The following is a 10,954-nucleotide window of genomic DNA, read 5'->3' on the forward strand; positions in this document are numbered from 1 at the left end:
CTTTTTATGATATTTAGATTAAAACTTTTCTAATGTTCATGTGATTCAATGCTTATTTTTCTCAGGAAATTCTCAAGGATTTTTCAGAAAGTGATTGCCATAGCATAGAGACTGAATTTCAGCAAGTACTAAGGAATAGAAAAGAAATGACCCGGTTTTTGGAAGAGTGGTTGAATGCTCATTTTGATATAGAAGAGCTTAAAAATGGCATCCAGAAAGAAACTGATAGTATTTTTCAAGTGAATAACTTCTATAATAACAAAATAATTGTAAGTAGTAATTTTCTTGTGCTACCTCATTCTTTTTGTTGTTGTCTGCTTTAATTTTTATACCTCATTTGTAAAAAGACTTAGAGCAACTTAATTTTAAGTATTTTCTTAAAATTTATTTGTATAGGCTTTGTGAAAAAAATTGACTGTGTAAAACATCTTCTGCCTCTAATGTATTATGCTTCCTTAGGATAATTAAATATATATTTATACTTGTAAAGAAGATAACAAAGTCTTCGTGTGTAGTAATCAGTTTGTTACACACAGATTTGGAATCTGTGGAATCCGGAATCCTCTTCCAATTCTCTTTCTTTTCTCACTTCTCACTGCTTCTGTAGGAATTGAGCCTTTTCCCCAGGTAGGCTCAGACAAGGTGAGACATGAACCTGTTTCAGGGCTACAGGCAACAACTGTAGGAAAGCCCTGGACAAGCCTAGCCAGCTGCTTTATTAATAAGGCCTCACATGCTTTTTGTCTCAGTGGTGTCACTGTCACAGGCCCTGATCCTTCAACTCTGATGTTCAAAAATGTGGTTTGTAATCATTGTTCCCAAGGTGATCAGCCCTAGTGGACAGATTCATAAGAACCAACATGGCTTACTACCAGTTTATCGATTTGTTTTACTTTCCACTGCTCAGAATATTCATTCTACTTTCTGAAGTAATCCCTATCTCATATACCTAGTAAAATATGCAGTAATCAGAAAGTTGCTTGTTATTATATGTAATTGGAACAAAGGGACCTGGATTAATATTACAGCTTTTAATATTAGTTTTATATTCCTGTGTTTGGGTATTTATTTCCAGATAAAGACTTTAACTTCATCTGGAAACTAAAATCACATTGAAATATAGATAATGTTTTAAAAAAAATGTTTTCCTGTGGCTGGATTGTTCATCCATTTGTTGGATACCCCAAGCAAAATAGTAAATGAGCTGTTTAAAAAAAAAAGTCCACAGTCAGTGGAGAAAAGCATAATTGATGTTTAGATAAGATAATTTCCATATAATTCCGAGTTGTTCTGTAATGTTGAGGGCCCGTTTGTGATTAGGAAGTAGGGATTCCTTCAACAAGGTCCTACTGTTTAGCACAGGGAACTATACTCAATATTTTGTAATAACCTATAAGGGAAAAGAATATGAAAAAAAGATACATATGTATGTATAACTGAATCACTTTGCTGTACACCTGAAACTAACACAACGTTGTAAATCAATTATACTTCAATAAAAAGGAAAAGAAAAGAAAATAGGGATTCCTGCTGTGGGGATCAGCATGGATCAGCATGGATATGTGGCTTCTTCCAGCACCCTGAAGGAAGGAACTGGTAATTCTGTATGGTGGGAGGTCCATAGTCTAGAGCCATGGAGGGTCCAGGATGCCAGCAAGAACACAGCTAATTTAGGATCCAGGTCTGACAGAATTGCCATAAAACCACAAAGAAATTTATAGGTAAGACCAATAAGGCGTCCATGATGAGAGCAAAAAAGTACATCCCTTAGGAATTAGGAAGTAAAAAGATGATATGAGTAATTTCAGAGTTAGTTAGGCTTTGATGTAAAAGAAGGCATTGGTTGATCATTATTCCCTGCACAGAAATACAAGGTTTTCAGATTAATTACCAAAAGTCAGTGAATGATTTTCCCTGGAACCACTGAGGTTTGGAATGAAAATAGCTTGTTGTTAAGTTTATTGGTTATGCTCTGCTATTAGATGTCAGTTAATGTTTATATATGACATGATATGTGTCATAACATACATAATAACTTTAACCTGCACAATTCTTCGGATTCTTCTTCATACATTAGTACTGATCTAATAAGGTAAGATTATCATCTTGCAAATCAACACGAATGCTCTCCAGCCTTTATTCTTTTATTCTCATCACCAACATCCAACATCGTTTGAAATTTCAGGAACTGATGCAAACCACAAAGAATGTTCACATCCTTTTAAAGTGCTGTTCTGGAATATTCTGAATAATTTTGGCCTATGCCTTGACGTAGAAATCTATTATTTTCATAGTGGATTTTTTTTTTAATGTAATTCATCTTAGAGCTATAATGGTGTTTTTACTATCCAATAGGCTATAATGAATGACTCAACAGAATTCGAAGAAAGAAATGCCACCATAGCCAAAGAATGGGGACATGATCTGAAATCAATGAAAGAGAACAATGAAAAACTGTTTAAAAGCTACCAAACTTTGAAGATCTCCCTGAACTCTGGTGCCCTTGTTAATCCTACTACACAAGACAATAAGAATCTTCATGTTACATCAAGAACTACACAACAAGGCACAGAGGTATGTACTTTCTTATGTTTTTCAATTTGCAGCTTCATCAAAGACTTAAAAATGCATTTAACATCTTATATAACATTTATATATAACATGTCTTATATAACATTTCAGAGCAAAATTATAGTATTGAATGTGTTAAGGAACATGGACCATCTTTGTGCCCGTGTGATGGGCTTGTTTTTTAAATATAGCTCTATCGTGGCTATCACTCAACTAATTATGAAGCTAGACATTATATAAGAACTTCCCTTTGGATTATAAAACAGAAGTAACTCATAGCTTAATTTGATTACTAGATACAGACACTTAAAGTATTATTACCATACAGTGTAAGTTTCCTAAATCATGTGACTTTCTATTAAAATATAATCTGTGTTTGTATACAGAACTAGTTTAGGGGGAAAGAGCAATTTAGTTTTTCTCTAATTATCATCAGTGTCTTTCATACTGGTTAATGTTATAATCAAGATCAAAATGGAAGAGGCCAAAAATATAACAGATTTCTTAAGCAGATTAACCTGTATCCAAGAATCAGTATGTTATTTGAATAATTCAGTTACTTTATCAACTACCCTTACGTGGGACTCTGTAAAGCGAACATGCTATTTTATTTTGTTAGCGCACAAAATGACTTAGTAGGGTACCCAAGAGTGTATATAAGTTATACACTTATACACTTATATAACTTATAATCATTTTTACCAGAGTAAATACTTATAATAAAACATCAACCACTAGTTTAATCACTACCAGTGGAAACTAGAAGGTCAGTAGTATACAATTGATTGATTTGCTGTACTACACTACCTCAGTCAGCTGGCAGAGATAAAACAGCAGAAATTTGAAACCCATCTACCAAAGCAATAAGATAAAGAAGCAGAGGGAGATTACGTCTTTAGTGACCCAGGAAGTGCCGTATCGGATAAGAAATAATATGCCATTAGTTTGGTAATTATGCCAAATTAGAGTAGCTTGGTAATGATACAGGAATAGATAACTAGAGTAGTTTGGTAATGATGCAGAAATAGGTAAACAGAGCATTGGAACAGAAGAGAGTTCAGCAGCAGACTCAGATAAGTATGAGAATTTAGTATATGATAATGGTAACAGTCAGCTCAGTGGGGAAAAGACGATTTACTTAATGTTTGATTCAGAGCAACCACCTAGCTATCTGGGAAAAAAGTCTGGATTTCTACCCCACTCACAAAACAAAAATAAATTCTGAGTAGGTCAAAAAACACATTTTCCAGGAAAACCTGCATATATATGTATGTGAATAATCTTATAAATATGAACAAATTCAGGTATTTAAATTCCAGTATTTTTGTACTTGGAAAAAACTGGAAATAACCTAAGTGTTCATTAGTGGATGATCTCCACTAATGGATGGATGTATGTATCCATGAAAACAAATATGAGAGATCTATATGTATCGATAATGGAAAGATCTGAAAAATATATTATTAGATTTTTTTTAAATGCAGAACTATATATTTAGTATACTATATATTTATTTCCTACTGTGTGTATGACTGTTTTTATGAACTGAATATTCACTTATGCTTAGATACGCATAGGAAACTTCTGGAAGGATACACCTGAAAGAGTTTAGTCATTACTTCATTCAGGGTCAGCTAGGGTTCTGAGGTGGGGAAACTTACTCTTCATCAAATGCCTCTGAATTTTTCCATACGCTTGTATTTTTCAAGTTAAAAAGTAGGTAATAAAAATAAAGGAAAAGACATGTATTACTTTAAAGAGCTAATTATCAAATGTACTTTCTCTAAGTGGTGTTAATTTAAAATGTAAGTACCTATTTAATATGCTTGGCACCATGCTAACTAGTAAATAAACGCTAAACCTTATAATGTAAAATGTGGGCATTTTTTAATCCAAAAGACATCAGCTTATAAATAAAAAGAAATACATGTGTAAATTGAGTGACATTGGCTTCTCTTCTTTTCTATCCTTTGTTAGTGAAATCTGTGAAAATTAATTCCTATATATGATTATTTTTGTCTTAAACTTATGTACTATGACTCTGTCTATATGGCAGACCTTAAGCATGTGTACTCTTTCTAATAGAAAACTCAAGAGCTGGAAACGTCACTCCATGAAGCTGAAGAAAGCGCTATGCATGAGGAAGGCAAGATTATAAAGATGCAGAAAGAACTTGAGATGACTAATGACATAATAGCAAAACTTCAAGGGCAAGTTAATGAATCAAATGATTGCCTTGAAAAAACAAAAGAAATGATCCAAATACTTCAGGTAATTTAACAAACTCATTTTATAAATAAAAGGGTTTGTTTGGTTTTTTTTTTTCTTTTACTGTTGAATTTGGCAGATAATCTAGGACTCAGCTTTTACTTCAACTTCCTATTATCTGTGAATATCTGAAGTTCAGTACTCAAACTTTTAAGAAGCAAATGACAACTTAGAAATGAAATGCAGGAGTATATTTTCATTCAAGATAATGATTTTTATCTTCCTAGAAAAATTATTTTTAAGAGATATAAATATTATTCTTTATAGTTTAAAATGTCTATTTTTTTATTTTTCAAAAAAAGGCTTCCTATCTAAATATTTAACATTCTTTATTAGATAAGTGCATTTTAAAATTCTCTTTTCTTCTGCTTAATCCCTTGTTATTGAGCCCCAGCCTTTCGGCTGACTCTGACCTATTTTCTTTATAAAGAGCAGTAATATAAATCTTTTTGACCATGAATGCCCTTACACAGTTTGCACCCTCATTCATCATATCCTTACCACTCCCTTTTTTTTAGCCCAGCCACTTCTCACACTTGTGCTACTTGAGTCCAGCCCTAATAAGTATTTGTGCTATTCCTGCTCCAGTGTCTTTTCATTGCAGTTAAAATTAGGAATAAGTAAAGGATGTCTGTTCTTTCCATTATTTAACATTGTTCTAAAAATTCTGATTCATTCAGTGAGAACAAATTCAGGTATTTAAATTCCTGAAACAGAGAGGCAAGAGAAAATAATCTCAGTTTTGTTTTTCAACAATTGTTTGTATAGCTAAAAACCAAGAAAATCAACTGTGAGGCTTTAGAATTTTTGATAGTAGTTTTTTAATATTTCAAATAATTAAATGACCACATTTTTATTCTTTCAACAAATATTTTTGGTTACCTGCTGTGTGTTGGTCATTGTTCCAGATGCCATGTATACAGCAATGGGAAAAAAAAATAGAAGTTTCTCCCTTCCTTCAAGGAGTTTATGTTCTTGTTCAGGAAGACAGAAAATAATGAAGTATATACGTGTGTCAAATGGTGAAAAGTGCAATGGAAAAAAATTAAGCCAGACAAGGGTACATGGATACTGAGTGAGAGTTGGGGTATAAGGGAAAGAGATGTGACTTTCTAAAAGGGCATTGAGGAGAGCCACACCTTTAAGGTGACATGAAGTGATGGAGTGAGTGATGTAGTAGGGAAAGGGCCTTCTAGGCAAAGGAAATAGCAAACACAAAGCCTTCAACACAGAAACAGTCTAGACATGTTTAAGAAACCACAAGAAAGCCATTGTCTCCTGAGCAGAGTGAGCAAGAGAATAGAGGTGGGAAATAAGGTGAGAAGTAGCAGAGAATCAACCCATAAAGGGTCTTGCAGACTACTTTGGTTTTTATTCTGGGTGAGATGGGAAATCATCAGAGGATTTTGACTAAAGGCTATTATGGTCTTACTTAATGTTTTAAAAGTTGCCCTCTGAAGATAGAATACAGAAGGGTGCGTTAGTGTGACATGCTAGCTGCTACAGCAAAGGGAACCAAAAATGCAATGGCTCGAATAAGATGGAAGGTTATTTCTCTAACTCATATAAAAGCCTGAATTCCAGGTTGGGGGATGGCTTTGTTCACATGATCAATCAGAGGCCCACATTTCTCCCATCTTGTTTCTCTGCCACACCCTTGGGTGCTGTTTTCATCTTGGTGATTAAAGCCAGGTTTTAAGCTGTCCATGCTTGGGCTCACAGGAAAGGGACAAGATGGAGAAGCTAAAATATCTTAAAATCTCTACTCTCAAAGGCTCTAGCCCAGAAGTGGCACACATCTCTTCCTCTCATATTTCTTGGAGTCAGAGATGATTTCCCTAGTTTTTGACCTGAGCAACTGGAAAAAGAGATAGAGATAGAAAAGGCTGCCAGAAGAGCAAGTTTGAGAACATGGGAGCAGACTCAGAGTTCAGTTTTGAGCACGTTGAATTTGAAATGCCTACTGGGGACACCCAAGCTGAGATATGTCTTAGGCAGTTGGATATGTGAGTCTGAGAGAGAGAGAGAGAGATCTAAACTTGAGGTGTAAGTTTGGGGAATTGTCAGCATATAAAATCATGAGACTAGACGGGAGCATGAACATATGGAGAAGAGATGCAGAGTAACTAAAAGATACTGAGATGGAGCAGGCGTGAGTAAAAGAGAAAGAGGGGCAGGTGGGGGGCAAGAGAGAGTGGTTCTAATTTCCTCATATAAGTGAAGAAAGGGCATAAAGAAAGAGGGAGTGAGCAGCAAACTTCACATTCAGTATAGATTGAACCTGTGTTATGGAGAGACAAGTATCTTTCCTGCATACCAGAAGTAACCATTTAGATTATATAGCAGAGTCTGGGGGGTCTTGTACAGCACCCTTGGGGAAAGAAAGCAAAATACAGGGTATCCATAAAAATCTTTGTACAGTTTGAATTTTTGAAAAATTTGTTTCTGTGTATTATATAAATATTCTATAAAATACAGTCTTTTGCGTGTAACTCAAGAGTTGGCGTAATAAAAAAATAAAAACCTATTTACCACTATTTGAAAATACCTATCCAATATAATGTAGGGTTTATTAATGGAATATGGAAGAAAGTAGTTTGAACAAATGAAACATTAACAATTTCATTTAAGTCTTTATATTTTTCCTCTGTTGTATCTTTACAAATTGTTTATGTCAAATAGCAGTGAATTTGTTAAAAATTTAAGCTGCACTAGAACTTTATGGACATCCTACACAATAGGAAAAAAATCTTATAATGGCCACAGAATCTAAAATAAAGTGTTTGAAGACTAAACAAAAGATGAGGAAAACATATATGAAAGGAACAATAGAACTTCAAAGAGTAATGTGGGAGAAAATGTGGTTTAAGATTTGAAACTTGCCATTTCCTGTTTTGGAACCTAAATACTGTACATCCATCAGTTTTTCCCAAATTAGTTTCTAAATTTGATGTAATTTAATTCATACTCAAAGGAATTCTTTTTCTGGTAGAACAAGGAAAGTTTCTTAACAGAATCCATCTAAAATATAGATGATAAATAGATCATATTAACTAAAAATTGTACTTTCAGTTCATTAGAAAAACTATTTAAGGTGATCGGTATGTCTTGAGTTCAGCTTTCATCACATGCCAAACGTTTGAAATATGGAATTCTTATTGTCTTTCATTTTAAGGCAGTATTTCCAATTTTGATTTTTTTTATGTAAGAATTATTTTAAACAATGTTATATATGACTAATTTATTTCATTATATTGTGGTAAAAAGTTACTGTAACTTCTGCACTTGTAGAATATATTTAAAAAATTTTGATATCATAAATGGATAATTGTTTTTGGAGTTCTTTGAATTTTTAAAACAGTATATAGACAAATAGATCAATGGAATAGAATAGAGGGCACAGAAATAGACCCACACAAATATAGTCAACTGATCTTTGACAAAAGAGCAAAGGCAATTCAGTGGTTCAGTGGAAAAGGATAATCTTATCAACTAATGGTGCTGGACCAATTGCACATTCACAAGCGAAAAAACAAGGCTTGACACAGACCTTACATCTTTCACAAAAATTAACTCAATTGATCATAAACGTAAATATAAAACACAGAACTAGGAAACTCCTAGAAAATGACATAGGAGAAAAACTAGCAGACCTTGGGTTTGGCGATGACTTTTTTAGACACAACACCAAGAACACGATCCGTGAAAGAAAAAATTGATAAGTTGGACTTCATTTAAATTAAAAACATTTGCCCTGTGAAAGTCAAACCACAGATTGGGAGAAAAATGTTTGCAAAACATATCTGATGAAGGACTGTTATCCAGAATATACAAAGAACTCTTAAAACTAAATATAAGAGAACAAACAACCCGATTAAAAAACAGGCCACAGGGCTTCCCTGGTGACGCAGTGGTTGAGAGTCCGCCTGCCGATGCAGGGGACACGGGTTCGTGCCCCGGTCCGGGAAGATCCCACATGCCGCGGAGCGGCTGGGCCCGTGAGCCATGGCCGCTGAGCCTGCGCGTCCGGAGCCTGTGCTCCGCAACGGGAGAGGCTGCGACAGTGAGAGGCCCGCGTACCGCAAAAAACAAAACAAAAACAAACAAAAAACAGGCCACAAATCTGAATAGACACCCCACCAAAGAAGACAGACACATGGCAAATAAACATAAGAAAAGATGCTCAACGTCATGTTATTACAGAATTGAAAATCAAAATGACAAGAATAACACTACACACCTATGGTATCTCAAAATACCGTAACAGCCAAAATTCAGAACACTGACAACACTTATTCTGGTAAGGATGTAGAGCAACAGGAACACTCAGTCATCATGGCAGGATGCAAATAGTACAGCTACTTCAGAGGAAAGTTTGGCAGTTTCTTGGGAAACTGACACCACTTCAGCCAGACACACGCCCAGGGAGTCCCTGATATCAGTGTCTGGTCCAGAAGGCCTGGGTATTGAACTGGTGCTCTGACTGAGCAAACTGACTTCATCTGACCCAGTCATCAACCTCCTTAAGCTGAGCATCTGTCATTTTTAGAAGCTTTGCATCTTTTTAGTCTTTGCTAGTCATTGTGTGTGTACAGATGTTTTGATGGGGGTTGGAGTGGGAAAGCCTAGAGGAATAGAGAGCTCTCGGGGTTCCTAATTTAGATGGGTTTATTTTTGTATTCAATATCTAATAGTATTCCACTGTGTGGCTGTGGTACAGCAATAAAAAGAGCAATTTATTCAGCAGTAATAAGAAGTGAGCTCTCAAGCCACAGAAAGACGTGGAGGAATCTTAAATGCATATTGTTCATTAAAATAAACCAATCCGAAAAGGCTACATACTGGATGATTCCAGCCATATGACATTCTGGAAAAGGCAAAACTAGGGAAACAGTAAAAAGTTCAGGAATTGCCAACAGTTTAAGGGGAGGGAGGGAAGGATGGATAGGTGGAGTGCAGGGGGTTTTTAGGGCAGTGAAACTATTCTGTATGATAGAGTAATGATGAACACATGTCATTATACAAGTGTTAAAACCCATAGAATATACAATACAAACAATAAACCCTGATGTAAACTATGAACTTTAGTTAATAGTAATGTATCAACATTGGCTCATCATTTGTAACAACTATACCACATTAGTATGTTTTATAACAGGAGAGTTGGGGCAGGGGGAGGGCACAGTTTATGGGAACTCTGTGTATTCTCTGCTCAGTTTTTCCATAAGCCTAAAATTACTTTGAAAATGAAATCTATTCATTTAAAAAAAAGATTTATATATGGATTTTTTTTTCTCTGAGTAGAAAGTAGATATATCACTGGATTGAACCATCTTTGACTACAAAATATCCTCAACTATGCTACATAATACTTTGTGCCTTAAATTCAGTTCCAGTTTGATATTTATATTGCTGTTCTGACATCGTTTTCTTTCATTTTCCTGATCAACCTTCGTCTGCCCATTTCATTGTTTTCAACCTTTGTTTCATTTGTTTAGGTAGATTGTTTTTAAATTGGGAAAAAAATTGTTCTAAGAAACAAAAGTCATATGTTCTCTAAGTATGTATTAGCTTCCAAGAGCTTCAGATTATACTTCACATCATATATCTATTTGTTATTCATTTCAGTGTTAATTTGTGCCTTCCCTGCTTTTTATATATTTGAAGATTGCTGTTTTAAAATCTTTCTACCAGATCAAGGCAGTTAACAACTCTTCAGAACTGCTCTAAAATTATTTCATTTTTCTTTTCTTTAAAAAATTTAGGACAAAGTTGCTTTAGGAGCTAAGCCCTATAAAGAAGAAATTGAAGAGCTCAAAACAAAGCTGGTGAAAATAGACCTGGAGAAGATGAAAAATGCCAAGGATTTTGAAAAGGAGTATGTCTTTGCCTTAATTGAACATGACTTTAAAAGCTTAAATTTCCTTTCAAAACTATATAACTTTCTTTTCATTAGTTAACTTTTTTAAATATATGAAAATATTGTTATTGCTTTTTAAAAAAATAAATGCAAACATTCACAGATTTTAAATCTATTAAATTCTCATTACATATGCAAAGTTTTTAAAATAAGCACAATTCTGATTACTAACACACTATGTCTTTGGATGCTTCT

General features: G+C 34.4%; 1 protein-coding gene across 6 annotated transcripts in view; it reads left to right on the top strand.

Moving 5' to 3' along the window:
• CENPE (centromere protein E) overlaps positions 1-10,954 on the top strand; it is a 77,924-nt gene that overhangs the window by 54,314 nt on the left and 12,656 nt on the right. For all 6 annotated transcript variants that reach the window (XM_089911625.1, XM_022567065.2, XM_089911624.1 and 3 more), the window contains 4 exons: positions 66-269; positions 2,356-2,574; positions 4,657-4,842; positions 10,605-10,717. In XM_089911625.1, the coding sequence (XP_089767751.1) occupies positions 66-269; positions 2,356-2,574; positions 4,657-4,842; positions 10,605-10,717 (722 nt within the window). The remainder of the gene's footprint in view (positions 1-65; positions 270-2,355; positions 2,575-4,656; positions 4,843-10,604; positions 10,718-10,954) is intronic.

Source organism: Delphinapterus leucas, chromosome 5, assembly GCF_059928025.1.
Source record: "Delphinapterus leucas isolate spDelLeu-1000000601 "Yukka" chromosome 5, BTC_Dleu_Yukka2, whole genome shotgun sequence".
Taxonomy (NCBI): domain Eukaryota; kingdom Metazoa; phylum Chordata; class Mammalia; order Artiodactyla; family Monodontidae; genus Delphinapterus; species Delphinapterus leucas.